The 23632-nt window shown below is 32.9% G+C and overlaps 6 protein-coding genes and 1 pseudogene across 8 annotated transcripts; all 7 read right to left on the bottom strand.

Moving 5' to 3' along the window:
* Positions 1 to 6007: 6007 nt before the first annotated feature.
* Positions 6008 to 6825, bottom strand: LOC127565213 (uncharacterized). Its single transcript, XM_052002740.1, has 3 exons — positions 6765 to 6825; positions 6572 to 6703; positions 6008 to 6204 (listed from the first exon to the last, which is right to left on the bottom strand). The coding sequence occupies exons 1-3, from the start codon at positions 6823 to 6825 to the stop codon at positions 6008 to 6010; spliced, it is 390 nt and encodes a 129-aa protein (XP_051858700.1).
* A 1201-nt stretch (positions 6826 to 8026) lies between these two features.
* Positions 8027 to 11786, bottom strand: LOC117564983 (uncharacterized; annotated as a pseudogene).
* Positions 11787 to 12548: 762 nt separating this feature from the next.
* On the bottom strand, positions 12549 to 13649 carry LOC117565088 (uncharacterized). 3 transcript variants are annotated; one of them, XR_007954426.1, is made up of 4 exons: positions 13619 to 13649; positions 13512 to 13555; positions 13274 to 13450; positions 12549 to 12862 (listed from the first exon to the last, which is right to left on the bottom strand). XR_007954426.1 is itself a non-coding variant. In XM_052001984.1 (3 exons), exons 1-3 carry the CDS (start codon positions 13570 to 13572, stop codon positions 12853 to 12855), a joined length of 258 nt encoding a protein of 85 aa, XP_051857944.1. In that variant the 5' UTR covers positions 13573 to 13641; the 3' UTR covers positions 12549 to 12852. The 3 variants fall into 3 exon arrangements, 2 of the variants coding, with proteins under 2 accessions (XP_051857944.1, XP_034099930.1); XM_052001984.1 differs by having other exon boundaries at positions 12549 to 12872; positions 13512 to 13641; XM_034244039.2 differs by having other exon boundaries at positions 13512 to 13638.
* Positions 13650 to 14116: 467 nt separating this feature from the next.
* On the bottom strand, positions 14117 to 15627 carry LOC117565085 (uncharacterized). Its single transcript, XM_034244035.2, has 3 exons — positions 15545 to 15627; positions 15325 to 15483; positions 14117 to 14367 (listed from the first exon to the last, which is right to left on the bottom strand). The coding sequence occupies exons 1-3, from the start codon at positions 15600 to 15602 to the stop codon at positions 14117 to 14119; spliced, it is 468 nt and encodes a 155-aa protein (XP_034099926.1). The 5' UTR covers positions 15603 to 15627.
* Positions 15628 to 16431: 804 nt separating this feature from the next.
* Positions 16432 to 17416, bottom strand: LOC117564982 (uncharacterized). The gene is made up of 3 exons (XM_034243928.2): positions 17325 to 17416; positions 17081 to 17263; positions 16432 to 16673 (listed from the first exon to the last, which is right to left on the bottom strand). Exons 1-3 carry the CDS (start codon positions 17383 to 17385, stop codon positions 16432 to 16434), a joined length of 486 nt encoding a protein of 161 aa, XP_034099819.1. The 5' UTR covers positions 17386 to 17416.
* A 1699-nt stretch (positions 17417 to 19115) lies between these two features.
* On the bottom strand, positions 19116 to 20201 carry LOC127565033 (uncharacterized). Its single transcript, XM_052001989.1, has 2 exons — positions 20041 to 20201; positions 19116 to 19457 (listed from the first exon to the last, which is right to left on the bottom strand). Exons 1-2 carry the CDS (start codon positions 20174 to 20176, stop codon positions 19240 to 19242), a joined length of 354 nt encoding a protein of 117 aa, XP_051857949.1. The 5' UTR covers positions 20177 to 20201; the 3' UTR covers positions 19116 to 19239.
* Positions 20202 to 20918: 717 nt separating this feature from the next.
* Positions 20919 to 22592, bottom strand: LOC117565172 (uncharacterized). Its single transcript, XM_034244163.2, has 3 exons — positions 22476 to 22592; positions 22256 to 22414; positions 20919 to 21297 (listed from the first exon to the last, which is right to left on the bottom strand). The coding sequence occupies exons 1-3, from the start codon at positions 22534 to 22536 to the stop codon at positions 21083 to 21085; spliced, it is 435 nt and encodes a 144-aa protein (XP_034100054.1). The 5' UTR covers positions 22537 to 22592; the 3' UTR covers positions 20919 to 21082.
* Between the last annotated feature and the right edge of the window lie 1040 nt (positions 22593 to 23632).

Below are 23632 nucleotides of genomic sequence, written 5' to 3'. Positions count from 1 at the left end.
TACTCTAACTAAACAAATAAATATGCCTTTGTTATCAATATTATGCTAAAAGACTAACATTTAACGCTTTAAAAAACAAAAAGTGTCTTGAGAATTATTTAAAAATATTTGTAGTTCAGAGACTTAAGATCTTGTAGATTTATTTTTGAATTTATAAATTTTTTCAATTTGGCACCTTAGCTGCTTTTATGCGTATTTACTTGTAAATAGTATACATCAATTTTAAAATAAGACACAATAATATAGAAAGTATTTATTTGACCTACGAATATTTGGGGAATGTGTACATTTATTACAAATATGAAGTGAAAGTAGAAGATATCATACATATAGAGATACCTTATTAAGTGTGTTAGAGACACAAATTTTGTGTGTGTGTGTCTGACACCTTTTGCCGCATCCATATTTTATGTTGGGTTTTTATATTTAATCACTTTTGCGTAAGGTTTAAGGGCGCTTGGCCTTAAGTGGCGTATTTCTCATGTAAATAAATAACAAGTTCATTTAAAAATTTATTGCTTATCGAATTAAATTTGTTTGGAAATCCCAAAGGATTATAGATTTTGTGTTATCGCATTTCAATACAAATTTAAAAAAAAAAAACTAAACAAATTTTATCAAAGTAAATAAGAAACAGTCGATTGTGCTCGACTGTGAGATACCCGCTACTCATTTTGATCAAAAGCAAAATATTGTGTTATTATTCTCAAAATGTACCAAAATAATATACCACAGAAATGCCACAAAAATTTGTCAAATGGTATGGCCAAATTATAGCTGTATCTTTTGTAGTCTCTTAGATCTAGGTGTTCATAAGGACAGACGGACATGGCTAGATCGTCTCGGCTGTTGACGCTGATCAAGAATATATATACTTTATAGGGTCAGAGTTGCCTCCTTATGCCTGTTACACATTTCAAATTAAGACGCAATAATATATATAGAAAAGATTTCTTTAATTTATGAATATTTGAGAAGAGAAGAATATGTGAGAAACTTTAAAGAAACGCTTAACCCAATAAATGGGTCATACCAAAGAACAGGATTATTGAACCATCAATGGGATCCAACTAGCCGGAACCATTGCAGTTATCCTTGGTGCAGATATCGCAAGCCAACTCCTTGAGAGGGGGCAGATCTTTATCCGGTTGGCATCCTTCATTGTTGTTCACATCGCCAAAGTAACAGCTACGTAGAATTTGTTGATGACCGGGTGCTGCGAAGTGAAACAAAATAAAGCTGTTAATTAAATTTCATCGTTCGCGAATCGCTAATTTGAGATAAGACAAAGTGTCGTTATTTTAACTTTATAGTAAATATATATTTGCGCATAAAACAATTATCTCTTAAATCGTAACAAAAATGTCTGATAACCCAACTCAAGTTGCTAAGCGGCTAGACATAGTTAAAATATAATTAAAATATTTGTTGGTTAATTACCAACTCCCTCGCACATTTACGACTGCTATGAAATTAAATTTAGCTAATTTATGAGATCACGGATAGTGCTATTAAAACGGGTATTTAAAGCTTACAATATTCCAGAACCTTCGTCATGCAGCCTGTGGCATTGCAAACTGTTAAATATTAATAAATAGTCAAACAAATTGCTCGCTTCAGCTTCGAACTTCAGCCGCACTTAGGATCTAATACCGAGGCACAGTTATAGCAATGGATAGCATAGCCTATAAATGAAATATATTCAGATATTCAGTGAAATTTTGAATGCACTTTCCGATATCTTTCATACCCGTGCTGACCAAGACTGCCAGAATGGTTACACACAACAGATTCCTAACATTGGACATCATTTTCAAATATACAAATGTTGCGACTGAAAAAAATATTCACGGAAAGTTGTCGATCTACACGAACGAGCGACTGCCGGCGATCTGATGGCTTAAGAGTTTCAATCAGCTTGCTTGTTCATTCATACATATCGCACTCGTATTCACACTCACACTCATACTCAAACTCGTACTCAAAGGCATACTCAAAAGCTCGACATTATTGTTCATCCTTGTTGAGTGTGTTCTGCTTGTTGTTTTGCTATTGTTTGGAATTCGCTTGCCTGAGATTAGAATCTGGCATTTGGCACTGAAACGCACATGAATACATAAATATTAGACTTATCAAAACCACTTTGAACATTCTTTTGGGTGGTGTTAAAAACTTTTTGTTTTATTTAAATTTTCATTTCTTACAATGATACCGATGTTTTTATATGGGACATTGATATTAAATATCATATCTTCAATGAAAGCACATTTGATCAGTTGAGATTATTTAATTTATTAGTGATGGAATTATTCAAAGTATTATTTCTGTAATACAAATTTTAAACCCAACAAATAAATATGAGTTTAGATAGAGAAAATGATAATGATACGAAGATCAACAATGTGAAGCATTGTCAAACATCAGAGGCAGTTTGGAATATGTTGCGAGAGATTATTTGCGACAAAAATTAAAAAAGAGATAGCAAGATCGAGCATCTTGGAAACTTTTTGATGTAGTCGAAAAGTAAATGAGATCAGGGTTACATTATCCGATGAGTTTTTATGCAAGTTAGCACCCAGCTCACCGAACCAATCTTATTAGAAATATAAACAATTTCGATTACTCGCTTGACTATATTTCCAATTCATTAATTATTATTAATTAATTTATTTAAAGCCTATATCACAATGCGCAAGTCTTAAGTCTTAAAGTGAACTCAAGAGCGAATGATGACATATTAAAAAGCAATTGTAAACATGAAAACTTTTTACACATTTTACACTTCAATCTTTGATTTCATCATCCGTTTGTATAAACGTTAAGAGCCTTTATCCCAATTTAGCTGGCTTGCAGCATATGTAAGTCCGATTTTGTACTTTAGTTGTAATTTGATATCCGAAAAATGCGAAAGCTTGCAGCTCCCAATATATAAATATAGTTTTTGTCTAATCAGTATAACTGAATCTGAATCTTGACAATCTGCCAACGTTTAGGGCATTAAAAGTTCAACTTTTCGAAGAAGCAGAGAGGCGTAAAGCAGAGAACTGTTCAGAAGAAGGAGAACACAAAGTCTTCGGAAAGCATGCGTGAAAGAATTAGACAAATTCTAACGCGCAAAAAGAATCAATAAAGTGTGATCGAGCAAACAAGCAAAGCGGGAAGAAGTTGGGCTGCTGGACATGATGCGATTGTCAAGGCCACTTCGCAGTAAATTGTAGATCACAAATGAATACAGAAAAGAACAACTAGAACCGAAGAGAAAAAGAGAGAAGTTTCTGTCTTCTGTGTGAAGATGAAACATGAGCTTGAATAGCGGAGCTAGGGCACATTTACATGTGTACATACATATGTAGCGAAAAAAGTCAGTTTATTGATTTATCAGAATGTAAAGAGCACATCTGTTTTGCAACTGACAACTAAATTGAAGCAAATGGTCGTGGAAAAGTACGTTTGTTCACGAAATTTGGCCAAGTCGATCTGCTTAATGTTTTGTATGTTATGTTAAAGAACTGCAATGTAATTTTGTATTGGAAAGAAGCAGCAGAATTTGTTCATGCTAGAAACAAATATAGAAAAGTGCTATGCTGCTAATGCTAACAACTTATACCTGATAAATTGGCACAAAGGTTTGGATACCTGATCTTAAATAGTCTGCAGAAAATAATAAGGATCAATATGGAACACGGATTGAAGACCAGTTTATGGAAAATAAAAGATCATGCCTGTATTACCTGTGCAAACAGTTTCCGAAGTGTTCATAAAATCGAGCAGAGGATGTGCTTGATTTGATACATACAGATATTTGTAGCCCCATGAACAAATCGTTATTTGGCTAGATCGTCTCGGCTGTTGACGCTGATCAAGAATATATAAACTTCATAGGGTCAAGATGCCTCCTCTTACATACATTTCCAACGGGCACTTAGCTATAATACCCTTCTACCCAATGGGTAGCGGGTATAAAGACAAAAGTGTAGAAAAGAGTATTTCCTTTTAAATAGTATAAATAAAGATTTTAAATTAAAACATATTCATGTATGTATATAGAGATGATTTTTTTAATATATGAATAATGAGGAGAGAAGAAGACGAGAAAAACTTTATTTAAACTCTTAACCCAACAAACGGGTCTCACCGAAGAACAGGATTATAGAACCAGCAATGGGATCCAACTAGCCGGAACCATTGCAGCCATCTTCGGTGCAGACTTCGCAGGCCAACACCTTGGCCTCTAGAAGATTTAAGTCCGCCGTGCAGTCCTTCTTGTTAGTCACATGGCCAAAGTAACAGCTACGTACAATTACCTGATGCATGGGCGCTTCAAAAAAACCTAAAACAGAGTGTGGTCATTTCTTTGCAAATTTTTATACAATTTCGAACAGATGCTAACAGATGCTTTTCAGCACCTGTTATTTTTAAACAGCCCGCGATGTTTGCTTTCCAGACTAAACTCTGTTCTACATCATAAATGGGCTACTATGTATGAATAAAATTAACATTAAGTGTAACGATAGAATTGCGGAGTCGCATATTAATTTATTTTAATTTCATTAATTAAATCACACAAAAAAATATTGTTTTATAGTTACTGGATAATTCTATGTAACAATTATAACGAATCAGTCATTTGAAATTATTTACTCTAATACAACAAATAGATAATTGACTCTATAATTAAAGCACAAATCCAACTCCAGTTGTTAAGCGGCTATATTCAAATATTTGTTCATTTAATAATAATAATTTATTTGAGATCAAGGATGATTTAATTGAAATAGGTTCTTCTCACTTACGAGTTTCCAGACTTAGCTTCATACAGCCTGTGGCATTGGGAACTTGGAAGTCTTGACTGGAGCGAAGATTAGGTACAACGTTACTGCAGTCAATCAATTCACTTTCCTTAAGATTCTGGCCGCCCTTGGAACTTAATATCTTGTGGCAGTTATAGCAACGGATGGCATAGCCTATAAGCAAAATTTTGATATTCAGTGAAATGTTAAATGCACTTTCCGATATCTCTCATACCCGAGCTGACCAAGACTGCCAAAATGGTTAGACACAACAGATTCCTGATACTGGACACCATATTCGAGAACACAAAAATGAAAAAAATATTCACGGAACGTTGTCGATCTACACGAACAAGCGCCTGTCAGCGATCTGAAGAAATAAGAGTTTTCATCAGCTTGCTTGTTCATTCATACATATCACACTCACATTTACACTCACACTCATACTCAAACTCGCACTCAAAGGCAAACTCAAAAGCTCGACATTATTCTTCATCCTTGTTGAGTGCGTTATGCTTGTTGTTTTGTTTTTGTTTTCGATTCTCTTAGCTGAGATTAAAATCTGGCGTTTGGCACAGAAACGCACATGAATACATAAATATAATATTTGACTTATCAAAACCACTTTGAACATTATTTTGGTACGAACACTTTTTGCCGTATTCACTTTCGCATTCATTTCATACGATGATACCGATGTTTTCATATGGGAATTGATATTAATTATCGTATCTTAATGAAATCATATTTGATCAGTTGATCAGATTTTTCTGTAATACAAATTTGAAGTCCAGCAATTAAATATGAGTTTAGATTTTATCTTATATTCTAGATAGAGTTTATAGCACACACATAGAATTTATAACACACAGAATTTGACACTCTATGCTTACTTTTATAAACGTGCATGAGTTTGAATGTGTGTGTGCGTGTGTGCTATTGTTGTCTTGTTTTTTGTTGGTAGCATGAGCGGGAGCTTTAATTATGGTGTAACATTTAAAGCTAAAAAGCAAAGAATTCTTGAGAATATGTTCCAAATATTTGTAGTTCAGTTTAAACGAAACTTGAACTTTGTAAATTTATTATTCATATTTAGAAATTGCTTTTCAATTCGTTACTTAAGTTTTAATAAGAACAAACAGAATAAATCATGATTCTAAGGATTCTTTCAACTCATTTATATTTGATGAATGTGTACATTTTACGGAGACAAACTTTTAAATAAACAAATGCACTACGCCGAAGTAAAGGATTATTGCACCAGCAATGGGAGCCAAGGAGCCGGATCCATTGCAGCCATCCTTGGTGCACACATCGCAGGCCAACTGGTTTTCTGCCGTTGGGGGCTCCTCGCAGCCCTTTTTTTTGTTCACCTTGCCATAGTAACAGCTACGCACTATTATTCCATGATTCTCTTTAATAGAGGATAAAAAAATTATTCATTAATTTACATCGATAGTGAATAGCTTATTTGAGAAAACCGAATACAGATAAAGTACGTTAGTATTATTCAGTTTTATATTACTTTAATTTAATTTAACTAATTAAATCACATTAAATGTTAGCAAATAAAATATATGAAAAAAAACGCAAATTTTCAACATATTTAGTGGATGTCAATTAATCAAAATGAATGGGTCAAATTATCCCTAAGATCGAATTGAACATAGAACAATTGGATCTTTAATCAAAACACAAATCTCCAAAAATTGGACTTAAGTTGATAGGCGGTGGTTTAAAGTTCAAAGGTAATTCTAATAATGGTTGGTTTTAAAACTTACTGGTTCCTATAGTCTGCTTTTTGCATCCTGTGGCCATGAAGGTGCAATTTTCGGTAGGCTTGTTTGGAAAAACCATCTTATCGAAACTGCTATTGTAGGACGTAATAAAGTTATAGCAATGGATGGCATAGCCTATAAACGAAATTCAAATATTCAGTGAAATGTTGAATGCACTTTCCGATACCTCTCATACCCGTGCTAGTCAAGACTGCCAGAATGGTCAGACCCAACAGATTCCTTACAAAGCACACCATTTTCGAATAAACAAAACGGGAATGCTTCGACTCAAAAAAAAAATTCACGAAACGTTGTCGATCTATACGAACAAGCGACTGCTAGCGATCTTGATGGCTTCCGAGCTTTTATCACCCCGCTTGTTAATCTATATATATTGCACACGCATTCCAGAATTTATAGATCTTGCGTTACGCACACTAAGGCCCACATGTGATTTTGTCGAAACCACATTGCGATATTTTTAATAACTAAAAAATTGAAATTAATTATTGATGCATGTATGTATGTGATATTATATATATAATCCGAATATTCAGTCATCTGTAGTCTAATTATGATTATGATGATTTACAACCTTACATTTCGTTTTTATTTGCAATGTTACTATTTACAATTTATTATTACTAGAAATTACTTGAACTTATATACTCTAACTAAACAAATAAATATGCCTTTGTTATCAATATTATGCTAAAGGACTAACATTTAACGCTTTAAAAAACAAAAAGTGTCTTGAGAATTATTTAAAAATATTTGTAGTTCAGAGACTTAAGATCTTGTAGATTTATTTTTGAATTTATAAATGTTTTCAATTTGGCACCTTAGCTGCTTTTATGCGTATTTACTTGTAAATAGTATACATCAATTTTAAAATAAGACGCAATAATATAGAAAGTATTTATTTGACCTATGAATATTTGGGAAATGTGTACATTTATTACAAATATGAAGCGAAAGTAGAAGATACATATAGAGATACCTTATTAAGTGTGTTAGAGATACACACACACAAATTTTGTGTGTGTGTGTCTGACACCTTTTGCCGCATCCATATTTTATGTTGGGTTTTTATATTTTATCACTTTTGCGTAAGGTTTAAGGGCGCTTGGCCTTAAGTGGCGTATTTCGCGTATTCCGCTACTCATTTCGATCAAAAGCAAAATATTGTGTTATTATTCTCAAAATTTACAAAAATAATATACCACCAAAATGCTACAAAAATTTGTCAAAAGGTATGGCAAAATTATAGCTGTATCTTTTGTAGTCTGTTAGATCTAGATGTTCATACGGACAGAATAGTCATACAGTGGTCAACTCAATTATTAATAAGCTGGAGTAAAATACAACAAAACATTTTAGTGAGTACTAGAATATTTATGTTTTTAATAGATACAAATTATATAAGAAATGAGAAAAATATATTTTCACTATTATTATCTAAGCCAACAAACGAGCCACACCGAAAAACAGGATCATTGCACCAGAAATGGGAGCCACTGAGGCGGAGCCATTGCAGCCATCCTTAGTGCAGACATCGCAGTCTAATGCCTCGACCCCGTTCTGACTTAGGTACAACTGGCATCCCTGCTTGTTGCTGATATCACCAAAGTAACAATCACGAAAAATTAGCTGATAACCGGGCGCTGCGAAATAAAGCTGTTAATTAACTTACATCGAATGCGAATCTATGCAATGTATTTGCAAAATGGAAATTTATTTAATTGCTGTTCATAAAGTACATTAATATTATGCCGTTTTATTTACACTATTAAATCTTACGGAATGTCAGCAAATAAAATTAAGTCTTATATGAAAATATTCATTCTACAAAAACAAATATGATACGGCAAGTAGCAAGTTGAAACATTCATGAACAACTCAATTATGAGCATATTTAGTGGATGTTTTAGGATAGTTTTAGAGCTAAGATTGATTTTAGGAACTTGTTCTGTTTTACGAAAAAATATATAAATTCGTTCATTTTTTGGTTTTGCGTACGAATTTGTTAATTTTTAGAATTATCAGAACAGAAAACAAAACAGAAAGAAAATTCTAAAACCATTCTTATTATTTATTTTTAAAATTGTTTGAGGTTATGCTTTTTTTTCCACTGAAAAGATGATCGCACGCGACATCCGTCAGAGAATTACCCATATATAAGTATATTTGGTGTTTTGATTAAAGATTATACATAATAAGAATATATATATATAAACATATATATATATTTGCAAATAGACCAAATGGATCTTTAATCAAAACACCAAAAATCCGACTCAACTTGCTATATTCAAATATTTGTTTATTTAATAATATTAATTAATTTGAGATCATCGATCATTCAATTGAGTGAGTTCTTCAAACTTACAAATTTCCATACTTAGCTTCATACAGCCTATGGCATTGAGAGCTAGGGAGTCTTGACTAGGGGAAAACACTTTCCTTAAGATTCTGGACGCCCCTTGAACTTAATGCCGTGACACCCATATAGCAACGGATGGCATAGCCTATAAGCAGAATTTTGATATTTAGTGAAATGTTGAATGCACTTTCCGATATCTCTCATACCCGTGCTGGCCAAGACTGCCAGAATGGTTAGACACATCAGATTCCTAACACTGGACATCATTTTCAAATATACAAATAAACTGACTGAAAAAAATATTCACGGAACGTTGTCGATCTACACGAACGAGCGTCTACCAGTGATATGATTAGAAGCTTTAATTAGCTCGCTTTTGCATCCACACAAAATAAACAAATCGCAATCAAAGGCATACTCAAGTGCTCGTCATTATTGTTCAAAACCACTTTGAACATTATTTTGGGAAAAAACACTTTGCGTATTCACTTACGCTTTCACTTCTTACAATGATACCGATATTTTTAACTATATGGGACATCGATATTAATTATCGTATCTTCATGAAAGCATATTTAATCAGTTGATCAGTTGTTTCTGTAATACAACTTTGAAGACCAACAAATAAATATGAGTTTAGATTTCATCTTATATTCGAGATAGAATTTATAGCACACATATGTGGAAGAATATGACAGACGCCGGCACAAAGCTTTGACACTCTATGCTTACTTTTATAAACATGCATGTGTGTGTGTGTGTGTGTGTTATTGTTGTGTTGTTTTTGTTGGTAGCATGAGCGGAAGCTTTAATTATGACCTCAAATGCTACGACAGCTTTTGCTTTTAATGGTTATAAAACTTATGTTAAAGGATTAACATTGACTGCCAGCGATCTGAAGGCTTAAGAGTTTTAATCAGCTGACGTGTTCATCTACACGCATCAGCAATCGCCTTCCTGAGTTTAGAATCTTGTGTTACGCACACAAAAGCGTAAATGTGTTTATTTAAATCTACTTTGTCACATTTACATACGTTATCATTTCAGCTAATGAGACCGACACTCAAAAAAACCCAATCTAAAATTTGACGCACATGATTTTTTTATTTTTTATACAAGAGAAAACATAATATTGAATATGATGTGTGTGATTTGATGGAAATGGTCATTGATATTCCAGTTATATAACTTTTAAAATGTATAATAAAAACCTGTTTTATGTATTTATTTATTTTTTTTTTTGTGGAACATTGATATTACATTTTGTATATTATTTGATAGGTTATTTTTTAATATGAAACAAAACGATTGTGCGAATAAACTTTTGGATAACACCCGATAATAACAATGTATTTACATATTTTAATTTATTGCGATAAACCAATTAATTATTCCTGGAACTATTTAAAGCATTGTTTTAAAAAAAACTACATTAAAATTTTAGTTTAAATTTTAACTAATTGCAAATAGAATTTATAATACACATATATGGAAGGAGGAGGCTGTCGCCAGCACTTCTCCAGCACTTTCAATAACATCAACAAACTTGATAAGGAGATCACAACAAACTCGATAAACAGGCATATGTTTGGGTGTGTGTCTGCTTTACTTAGTGTTTTCTTTTAAATAGTATAAATTAAGATTTTAAATTAAGACGCAATAATATAAAAAGGATTCATTAAATTTATGAATATTTAAGGAATGAGTACGTTTATTACAGAGAAGAAGACGTGCGAAACTTCAATGCAACTCTTAAGCCAACCAACGAGCCACACCTAAGAGCAGGATTATTACACCAGCAAAGGGAACCACTGAGGCGGAGCCATTGCAGCCATCCTTAGTGCAGATATCGCACGTAAATCTCTTTGCCTTGAAAATGATTGTAGACAATTGGCAACCTTCCTTGTTGCTCACATTGCCAAAGTAACAGGAACGCTCAGTTACCTGAAAACTGAGCCCTGGAAATAATTCTAAAGTAAGCTGTTAATTAACTTACATCGAAAGTGTTGACATCGAAATGACTTAACAAAACCCCATTTTACATTATCTATATATAACATATATTATGTATGTCTACCATATATGTATTTGCAAATTAAAATTTATGTGGTGTTCAGTAAGTTAAACTATGCGCACATAAAGTGCGTTAATATTACGAAGTTGTACACTATTTCATTTCATTTCATTAATTAAATCAAATTAAATGGCAGAAAATTAAATATGGTCTTAAAATTATTTTGATTATACTTATGAATAATTCCATACTACAATTGTATTGTATCAGTTATCTGCTTTAAAATTCTAAATTAAAAGGCAAGTACCATAGCAAGTTGAAACTTGCATGTCAACTAGAAAATTGTATATAAATAAATACTTGAACATAGCACAATTGTCTCTTTAATCGAAACACAAATCTCAAAAAATATGACTCAAGTTTCTAAGCGGATAGATTAAAATAATTGTTGGTTTAAAAATAATAAGTCATCACTTATCACGGATTTTACAATTAAGATGGGGTCTAAAAACTTACGGATTTCGAATTCCACAGTCTGCGTCATGCAGCCTGTAGCTTCGCCAACTTTGAAATATTGGCTAAGGTAAGGAGGAGGTTCAACGCTACTGCAGTCAATTAATTACCTCTCATCAGCCTTAAAATACTGGACGCACTGGGGATTGGTTAGACTGTCGCAGTTATAGCAACGGATGGCATAGCCTATAAGCAGAATTTTAATATTTAGTGAAATGTTAAATGCACTTTTCGATACCTCTCATACCCGTGCTGACCAAGACTGCCAAAATGGTTAGACACAACAGATTCCTGACACTGGACACCATATTCGAGAACACAAAAATGAAAAAAATATTCACGGAACGTTGTCGATCTACACAAACAAGCGACTGCCAGCGATCTGAAGACTTAAGAGTTTTCATCAGCTCGCTTGTTCATTCATATGGTACATATCACATATTCGCTTGCCTAATATTAGAATCTGGCGCTTGGCACGGAAACGCACATGAATACATAAATATTTGACTTATCAAAACCACTTTGAACATTATTTTGGTACAAATTCTTTTGGTCTTATTCACTTACGCTTTCATTTCTTATGATGATACCGATGTTTTTATAAAATTTATATAAATTTGAAAACCAACAAATAATTATGAGTTTAGATTTTATCTTATATTCTAGATTGAATTTATAGCACACACATGTGGAAGAATATGACAGACGCCGGCACAAAGCTTTGACACTCTATGCTTACTTTTATAAACATGCATGAGTTTGAATGTGTGTGCGTGTGTGTGGTATTGATGAGTGGTTTTTTGTTGTTAGCATGAGCGGAAGCTTTAATTATGACCTCACAGGCTAAGTCAGCTTTTGCTTTCAATGGCTATAGAGCTTATGTTAAAGGTTTAACATTAAATGCTTTAAAATAAATCTATAGAATATTTTGTATTTGTATTTGTACATATAAAATATTTATAGTCAAGATTGGAATAGACTACAAATTTGTCAAATAGTTACTAATTTTCAAACGCATTTTGAATTTGGTAAATAGTATTTATTATTCATTATGATTTAAAGATGCAATAATTTAGAAATGATTCCTTGAATTGAAGAATATTTGGAGGAGTGCGTAGGTTTTTTTTATGACAATAAAAAAGATGCAAATACCGCCAAAAATGTTTTTAAGCCAACAAACGGGCAACGCCGAGGAAAACGATTATTCCACTGGCAATGGGAGTCAAGGAGGCGGAACCATTGCAGCCATCCTCGGTGCAAACGTCGCAAGCCAACTCCTCAAATGCGAACGAAGTTTTATCCGCTTGGCATCCTTGCTTGTTGTTCACATTGCCAAAGTAACAGGAGCGAATAAAGTGGTGATGACCAGTGTCTTCAAAGTAAACTAAATAAGGCTGTTGATTAATTGAGAATACAAAATGTAGTTATTTTTCATATGATTTCTAACTGACTTCAAATATCGATGTTTGTTTTCAATACTAAACGATTCATCATTTAAATTATTCATTCTAACTAAACAAATGCTATAATTGCTTTTAAATACAAAACAATAAGACAAGAAGCAAGTTGAAACTTTCACAATTATCAACACATTTAATGGCCAAAATGGTCGTCTCTATAAATATTTGCAAATAGAATAATTGGTTCTTTTATTAAAACACAATTCTCAAAAATCTGACACAAATGGCAAACCGGCTACACATATTCAAAATGTTTTCATAATATTTGTTGGTTTAGTAATAATAATTAATATGAATCACAGATGGTGAAATGAAGATGGGGCCTTAAAACTTACTGATTTTCAGAGTCTTCTTCATGCAGCCTGTGGCATATTGCCAATGAAAATATTCGCCGACTTGATGAGCAGGTGTAACGCGACTACAGTCAATCAAATCAATCCCATCAGCATCAAAATTCTGGCCGCAATCTTTATTGAACGTCGAGTCGCATTGATAGCAATGGATGGCATAGCCTATAAGTAAAATGTAGATATTTAGTGAAATGTTGAATGCACTTTCCGAAATCTTTCTTACCTGTACTGACCAACACAACCAGAATGTTTAGACACAACAGATTCCTGACAAAAAATAACATTTTCGAGTACACAAAACTGGAATAATTCGACCAAAAAAATATTTACAGAACGTTGTCGATCTAAACGAACGAGCGACTATTGGCGGACTGATGACTTAAGAGTTTTAATCAGCTCGCTTGCTCATCGACACTCCTTTCCTAAGCTTAGAAACTGACAAAAAACTTACTAAAGAGAACAACTAACTAGGCAACTAACTATGACTGTGCGTGTGTGTGTTATTGTCGTGTTGTTTGTTGTTAGTAGAGCGGGAGCTTTACTTATGACCTCACAAGCAAAAACAGCTTTTGCTTTCAATGATTATAAAGCTTATGTTAAACATTTAACGGTTTAAAAATCAAAAATAGTCTTAAAAATATTTTGAAAACATTTGCAGCTCAGTTGCAAGAGACTTAAAATCTTGTAAGTTTATTTTTCAATTTATAAAACTTTTTCAATTTGGCACTTAAGCCGCTTTTATGAGTATTTCCTTGTAAATAGTAATTTAGAAAGTATTTATTTGACCTATGAATATTTGAGGAATGTGAAAGTTTATTACAAAGAAGATTAGGGGAAAACCGTCAATGAGACTTCTAATAACCGTGTCGCCAACAATCGGACCACACCGAAGAACAGGATTATTGCACCCCCAATGGGAGACAAAGAGGCCGATCCATTGCACTTGTCCTCGGTGCAAACATGGCAGGACAATACGGAATATCGCAGTGGCTTCAACTCTTCAGGCAACTGGCAGCCCTGTTTGTTGTTTACATCGCCAAAGTGGCAGCTATATAGAGTTTCCGGACGTGGCATGCTCGCTTAATAGAAAATACGAAATTTATGTGAATACTGTTCAGAACGTAAAGCTGTTAGCACATAAAGTACGTTAGTATTAAGCAGTTGTATATTACTTTATATTAATTTAATTAAGTTAATCACATTAAATATCTCAAATAAAATTGATATGGGTGAATGAATGTCAATTAGTTTAAATAATTGGGTCAACCTATATTATATATATATTTATGTGCTTAAATTTTTTACAAAAGATTTCTTAATATAATATTTAGGGGTTATTTAAATGTACAAGTTTGAGTTACCATGATAATTATATGTATATAAAATTTGCTTTCAGGAAATCAAGGATGTTCGAAATGTTGGACTAGGATGTGTGGGACAGAAAAGAGAGTGGGAATTGATTTCGAAAGAATTTAGCACGTAAGAAAAGTAAAAATGTACAGTCTAATAGTACATGTTTCTATAGTTATTGGTGTATTGTTTAAGCTTAAAGATTTGATTAGCTTCATAGAGAATTCGGTGGAGAAAATAGAGGAGTAGTTTTAAATTAATTAATTAATTTATTATTATTAGGTCTTCTGTAGTAGAAAGAAGTTGAGTGAAGAGTTTTGAATCCGTCTGCGTATATGAATGTATTGTTGGGTAGACTTGCTTTGATATTAGGATAGTGTTTTTTTTAAGATTATGTCGGTGGTTTGTTGGGTTGGACGGTAAGAGAGGTCTGTGTTTATTATGCTCAGGAAGTGTTTAAATGCCCACGAAGGAGTTTTGAAGTGGTTGTGTAATGTCTAAGGAGGCTATTATTACCATACCGATCTTTGTTAATTTAAATGGTTTATTGTTTAATTTTTTAGCTATTATAATTAGAGGTGAGTCCTTAGCAGAGTATATATTATTGATAAGCCCAGCTTTGGTTATTTTAATAATAATAATTTAGATAACGGATTGTGCACTTAAGATGAGTTCTTAAAACTTACGGTTTTTTTGAATACGCTTCAAACAGCCTGTGGCAGCGCCAACTTTGCTAAGGTGAGCAGGAGGTGTAACGGTACTGCAGTCTATCAAAGTACTCACATTACTCTTGCAGGCTTCGGGAATGCCAAATGTGTTGCATTGATAGCATTGGATGGCATAGCCTATAAGCAAAAGATTGATATTCAGCAAAATGTTGAAAGCACTTTCCGAGATCTTTCTTACCCGTGCTAGCCAAGACTGCCAGAATGGTTACACACAACAGATTCCTAACACTGGACATTATTTTCGAATATACAAATTTAGTGACTGAGAAAAATATTCACGGAACGTTGTCGATCTACACGAACGAGCGACTGTCAGCGATCTGAAGACTTAAGAGTTTTCATCAGCTCGCTTGTTCATTCATTCATATGGTACATATCACATATTCGCTTGCCTAATATTAGAATCTGGCGCTTGGCACGGAAACGCACATGAATACATAAATATTTGCCTTATCAAAACCACTTTGAACATTATTATGGTACAAATACTTTTGGTCTTATTCACGCCCGCTTTCATTTCTTACGATGATACCGATGTCTTTATATAGAACATTGATATTAATTATCGTAAATTTGAAAACCAACAAATAAATATGAGTTTAGATTTAGATTTAGATCTTATATTCTAGATAGAATTTATAACACACATATGGAAAAAGAATATGACAGACGCCGGCACAAAGCTTTGACACTCTATGTTTACTTTTATAAACATGCATGTGTGTGTGTGTGTGTTATTGTTGTGTTGTTTTTGTTGGTAGCATGAGCTGGAGCTTTAATTATGACCTCACAGGCACAGACAACTTTTGCTTTCAATGATTATAAAGCTTATGTTAAACATTTAGCGCTTTAAAACTCAAAAATAGTCTTGAAAATAATTTGAAAACATTCGTAGCTCAGTTGCAAGAGACTTAAATTGTTGTAAGTTTATTTTTCTATTTATAAATCTTTTTCATTTTGGCACTTTAGCTGCTTTTATGAGTATTTCCTTGTAAATAGTAATTTAGAAAGTATTTATTTGACCTATGAATATTTGAGGAATGTGAAAGTTTATTACAAAGAAGATTAGGGGAAAACCGTCAATGAGACTTCTAATAACCGTGTCGCCAACAATCGGACCACACCGAAGAACAGGATTATTGCACCCCCAATGGGAGTCAGGGATTCCGATCCATTGCAGCCATCCTTAGTGCAGACATCGCAGTCGAATCCTTCGACCCCGTTCAGATTGGGGTCCAATTGGCAGCCCTGCTTGTTACTGACATCGCCAAAGTAACAACCACGTATAATTTTCTGATCACCGGAAACTGCAAAGTGAACAAAATACAGATGTTAATTAACTATCTTTGTAATGTATTTGCAAAATGGAAATTTATGTGATTGCTGTTCATTAAGTACATTAATATTTTGCAGTTTTACATTATTTTCATTTAATTTACTTTTTTAAATCTTACTAAATGGCAGCAAATAAAATTAAGTTTTATAAGAAATTATTCACTCTACCACAACAAATTTGATATGGTAAGTAGCATGAACATCACAACTATCAATTATTAAAAATATATTCACACACAGAACAATTGGATCTTTAATCAAAACTAAAATCTCAAAATACGACTCAAGTTTATAAGCAGCGACCCGAGTTAAGAGAGAGAGAGAAATTTAAATATTGGTTGGTTCAATAATAATATTTTATATGATATACAAAACTTACAAAATTTCACAGTTTGCTTCTTGCAGGCTGTGGCTTTGGGCCTTTGGGAAAAATAGCTGAGGTAACGAGCAGGTGCAACGCGATTGCAGTCAATCAAATTACTTTCAAATTCTTTCACCTTAAAATTCTCGCCACACTTGGGATTGGATACCGAGTCGCAGATATAGCAATGGATGGCATAGCCTATAAGCAGAATTTTGATATTTAGTGAAATGTTGAATGCACTTTCCGAGATCTTTCTTACCCGTGCTAGAGAAGACTGCCAGAATGGTTAGACACAACAGATTCCTTACAAAGGACACCATTTTCGAATACACAAAGCGGAAACGTCGTCGATCTATACGAACAAGCGACCGCTAGCGATCTGATGGTTTATGAGTTTTAATGAGCTCGCTTGTTCATCCACACGCATCCCAATCGCTTTCCTAAGTTTATAATCTAATGCTACGCACACAAAGTTAATATATGTGATTTTGTCAAAACCTATTTACTTACGTTATCACTTCATTTGATGAGACCGATCGCAAGAAATAAAAGCAAAAACATAATATGTCAAAGACACGATTTTTGTTTTTGTTTTTTTATTCAAAAGAATAAAATAAAATTTCATTGGTATTCATTTTTAAAATGTATTTCAAAATCTGTTTTATTTTATTTTATGTTTTTATGTGGGGCATTGATATTATACGAGTATGTCGTATCTTCAAAGAGATCATATTTGATCCGTTGATATATGTAGTTTCTTTTTAACTATACTATACTATAAGATAAATAAACTTTTGAATAACACACTATAATAGCAGTGTAATTAATTTAATTCATTAATTTAATTTAGATAATTGGTCTTGGAACTTTATTTCTAAAAATTTAAAAAACAACGTATAAATAGGAGTTTAGATTTTACCTAAACACACATATGTTATGGAAGGAGATGGAGACTTATCCACTTTGAATAACAGCAACAAACTTGCTATAGAGCATAACTAACTCGATAAACATGAATATGTTTGGGTTTTCAATAATTATAAAACTACTAAAAAAAGCGAAAAAGTCTTGAGAATATTTTAAAAATGTAATTTTAAAATTTAGAAATTACTTTTCAATTTGGCACTTTAGCTGATTTTATTAGTATTTTCTTTTAAATGGAAAACATAAGAAACTTCAAAGAAAGAACACCGAAGACTAGGATTATTGCACCAGCAATGGGAGCCTGGGAGGCTGATCCATTGCAGCCATCTTTAGTGCAGACATCGCAGTGGAATCCTTTTCCGTACTGATTGGGGTTTAATGGGCATCCCTGCTTGTTTCTGACATCGCCAAAGTAACAAGTACGTAAAATTTCTAAATGATCAGGATCTGTAAAGTAAATTAAATAAAGCTATAATTAACTTACATCGAATGCGAATCTATGCAATGTATTTGCAAAATGCAAAATTAATATTATGCTGTCATATATTATTTTAATATAATTTACTTAATTAAATGTTGCGGAATAGCAGCACAACAAAATTATTTTTAAATGAAATTCTTCACTCTACCACAACAAATAATAAATAAATATATTTACACATACAGTTGGATCTTTAATCAAAACACACATTTCTAAAAATAAAAATAGTTGATAAGCGGCGTCGCAAGTCAACAAGTAATTTAAATATTGGATGGTTCAATTATAATAATTTATATGAATCCACGAATTGTGCAATTAAGATGGGGTCTTTAAACTTACAATTTTTACACTTTTTTATGCAAAAGAATAAAACAAAATGGAATTTTTATGTGTAATTAATTTAATTCATTATTTTAATTTAAATAAGTAATCGTGCCATTGTTTTCTTTATAAAAGGAAGGAAAGGACAACATATAAATATGAGTTCAGATATTACCTTAATACACATATGAAAGGAGATGGCAGATGCCAGCACTTGTCCACTTGGAATAACAACAGCAAATTGGCCAAAGAGAGCACAACGAACTCGATAAACATGCATATGTTTGGGTGTGTGTCTGCTTTGAAAAATTAATTTTAAAATTTAGAAATTGCTTATCAATTTGGCACTTTAGCTACTTTAATGAGTGTTTCCATTTAAATAGTATAAATCAAGATTTTAAATTGAGCCACAACAATGTAGAAAGATTTCTTTAATTCAATGCAATTCTTAAACTAACCAACGAGCCACACCTAAAAACACGATTATTACACCAGCAAAGGGAACCACTGAGGCGGAGCCATTGCAGCCATCCTTGGTACAGATATCGCAAGTCAATATCTTGGCCTCGTCCAGGGTTGTAAACAACTGGCATCCTTCCTTGTTGCTCACATTGCCAAAATAACAGGATCGCTCAGTTACCTGAAAACTGGGCTCTGAAACGAAATCTAAAGAAAGCTAACAGCTTTAACTTACATCGAAAGTGTTGATATCGAAATGACTTAACAAAACCCCATTTTACATTATCTATATATAACATATATTATGTACGTCATATATATTTTGCAAATTAAAATTTATGTTCTGTTCAGTAAGTTAAACTATGCGCACATAAAGTGCGTTAGTATTACGAAGTTGTATACTATTTCATTTTATTTCATTAATTAAATCAAATTAAATGGCAGAAAATTATATATGGTTTTATAATTATTTTGATTATACATATGAATAATTCCATATAACAATTGTATTGTATCAGTTATCTGCTTTAAAATTCTAAATTAAAAGGCAAGTATCACAGCAAGTCGAAACTTGCATGAACAACACAATCATCAACATATTTAATTGATGTCAACTAGAAAATTGTATATAAATAAATACTTGAACACAGCACAATTGTCTCTTTAATCGAAACACAAATCTCAAAAAATATGACTCAAGTTTCTAAGCGGATAAAATAATTGTCGGTTTAAAAATAATAATTTATATTAGACCACGGATTGTGCACCTAAAATGGGTTCTAAAACTTACGGATTTCCGCAGTCTGTTGCATGCAGCCTGTGGCACTGCCAACTTTGAAATGTTGCCTAAGTTGGCGAGGAGGTGAAACGTTACTGCAGTCAATCAAATCACTCTCCTCAGCCTGGCCGCAATTGTTGAGCAACATCGAGTTGCATTGATAGCAATGGATTGCATAGCCTAAAAACAAAAACAACATATTCAGTAAAATGTTGAATGCACTTTCGGAGATCTTTCATACCCCTGCTAGCCAAGACTGTCAGAATGGTTACACACAACAGATTCCTAACATTGGACATCATTTTCAAATATACAAATGTTGCGACTGAAAAAAAAATTCACGGAACATTGTCGATCTACACGAACGAGCGACTGCCAGCGATATGATTAATAGTTTTAATTAGCTCGCTTGTTCATCCACACGCATCGCACTTGCTTTCCTGAGCTTAGAATCTAGCCTGTGATCAGTGTGATTTTGTCAAAACTACGTTGCCTATATTCTTGCGTTATCATCCGATGAGATCGATCCAAAGAAATAAAACCAATAAAGTAATAAATCAAACACATGATTATTGCCATTTTTTTATACAAACGCCAAAAATAATATTGAACATTGACGTGTATCACTAATTCTTATTGGTATTCAAGTTAAATTACTTTAAAATTTTATAAAAAAAATCCTCTTTTATTTTGTTTTTTGTTGTTTTAATATATAATATAGTATCTTCAATGATAGCATATTTGCTCCGATGATATGATATATGTACGTGATATACGTGGCTATTAAGCAAATAGATTTTTGGATAACACACAATAATAATAGTGTAAATTATTTAATTAATTCAGATAATTTAAATAATTTTTTTTTTAATATTTCAAAACATTGTTTTATTAATAAAATAATTGAATAGAACTAACATATATTCTGGATAGAATTTACAATTCACACATATGCTTGGAAGAAGATGCAGACACCGGCACAAAGGCTTTGTGCGTGTGTGTCTGTGTTAATTATTATTACAGACAAGAAGAAGAAGAAACTTCAATTGCACTTTTAAGTCAACAAATGGGCCACACCTAAGAAGAGGATTATTGCTACAGCAATGGGAGCTAAAGAGGCCGATCCATTGCACTTGTCTTCGGTGCAAACATCGCAGGACAATGCGGTATATTGCTGTAACTTCATCTCTTCGGAGAACTGGCAGCCCTGTTTGTTGATTACATCGCCAAAGTGGCAGCTATATAGAGTTTCCGGACGTGGCATGCTCGCTTAATAGAAAATACGAAATTTATGTGAATACTGTTCAGAACGTAAAGCTGTTCGCACATAAAGTACGTTAGTATTAAGCAGTTGTATATTACTTTATATTAATTTAATTAAGTTAATCACATTAAATATCTCAAATAAAATTGATATGGGTGAATGAATGTCAATTAGTTTAAATAATTGGGTCAACCTATATTATATATATATTTATGTGCTTAAATTTTTTACAAAAGATTTCTTAATATAATATATAGGGGTTATTTAAATGTACAAGTTTGAGTTACCATGATAATTATATGTATATAATATTAGCTTTCAGGAAAACAAGGATGTTCGAAATGTTGGACTAGGATGTGTGAGACAGAAAAGAGAGTGGGAATTGATTTCGAAAGAATTTAGCACGTAAGAAAAGTAAAAATGTACAGTCTAATATTTCTATAGTTATTGGTGTATTGTTTAAGCTTAAAGATTTGATTAGCTTCATAGAGAGCAATGAATTCGGTGGAGAAAATTGAGGAGTAGTTTTAAATTAATTAATTAATTTATTATTATTAGGTCTTCTGTAGTAGAAAGAAGTTGAGTGAAGAGTTTTGCATCCGTCTGCGTATATGAATGTATTGTTGGGTAGACTTGCTTTGATATTAGGAAAGTGTTTTTTTTTAAGATTATGTCGGTGGTTTGTTAGGTTGGACGGTAAGAGAGGTATGTGTTTATTATGCTCAGGAAACGTTTAAATGCCCACGAAGGAGTTTTGAAGTGGTTGTGTAATGTCTAAGGAGGCTGTCATTACCATACCGATCTTTGTTAATTGAAATGGTTAATTGTTTAATTTTTTAGCTATTATAATTAGAGGTGAGTCCTTAGCAGAGTATATATTATTGATAAGCCCAGCTATGGTTATTTTAATAATAATAATTTAGATAACGGATTGTGCACTTAAGATGAGTTCCTAAAACTTACGGTTTCTTTGAATACGCTTTATACAGCCTGTGGCAGCGCCAACTTTGCTAAGGTGAACAGGAGGTTTAACGGTACTGCAGTCTATCAAATTACTCGCATTTCTCTTGCAGGCTTTGGGGATGCCAAATGTGTTGCATTGATAGCATTGGATGGCATAGCCTATAAGCAAATGTTTGATATTCAGCAAAATGTTGAAAGCACTTTCCGAAATCTTTCTTACCCGTGCTAGCCAAGACTGCCAGAATGGTTACACACAAAAGATTCCTTGCAAAGGACACCATTTCGAATACTCAAAACGGGAATGTTGCGACTTCACGAAACGTTGTCGATCGTTACAAACAAGCGACTACTAGCGATCTGGATGGCTTCAGAGTTTTTATTAGCTCGGTTGTTAATCGGTATTACACACTCTTTCCTTAATTTAGAATCGTGTGTTACGCACACTTAAGCCCATATGTGATTTTGTCAAAACCACATTGTGATATTTTTAATAAAAAAAAAAATAAAATAAAATCAAGTTTTGATGCATGTATGGGATATACTATATGTATAATCTGAATATTTTGTCATGTGAATGTACTTAATAAAGGCATTATGAGGGGTCATTCATAAATGGTGTAGACAAGATGAGCTCGCAGTTTTTCCTATGGCCAACCTTAGTCTCCCTATAGAGGTTAAGTGACATGTATGTAATGGCATTGAAACGAATTTATTAACACGTAAAAGTATGCAATATATTTGTAGGTGTCTTGCACTTATCACTGACTAAACATATGCAATGAGTGAAAACTCTGATCCAATAATCCAACAGCGTCGGAAAGTATGCAATAAGTTATTATTTTTGGGTAATTGAATTCTACATATTATGATGTATTATATTTTAATACAACATTATGACTTACAATCTTTTTATACCCGCTACCCATAGGGTAGAAGGGTATTATAACTTTGTGCCGGCAGGAAATGTATGTAACAGGTAGAAGGAGGCATCTCCGACCCAATAAAGTATATATATTCTTGATCAGCATCAACAGCCGAGACGATATAGCCATGTCCGTCTGTCTGTCCGTCTGTCCGTATGAACACCTAGATCTCAGAGACTATAAGAGATAGAGCTATAATTTTTTTTCGACAGCATTTGTTATGTTTGCACGCAGAACAAGTTTGTTTCAAATTTTTACCACGCCCACTTCCGCCCCCGCAAATCAAAAAAAATCGAATAACAAGCGTAATTTTAAAGCTAGAGTTACGAATTTTGGTATATACAATAAAACCTAGAGTAGTTATGATTCCTGAAAATTTGGTTGCGATCAGATAAAAAGTTATTAAAGAAATACTTTTGTATGAGCAAAAACGCCTTCTTACTAGGGGTCTTAC

Source organism: Drosophila albomicans, chromosome 2L, assembly GCF_009650485.2.
Source record: "Drosophila albomicans strain 15112-1751.03 chromosome 2L, ASM965048v2, whole genome shotgun sequence".
Classification (NCBI taxonomy): domain Eukaryota; kingdom Metazoa; phylum Arthropoda; class Insecta; order Diptera; family Drosophilidae; genus Drosophila; species Drosophila albomicans.
This window is presented reverse-complemented; position numbering and strand designations above follow the sequence as displayed.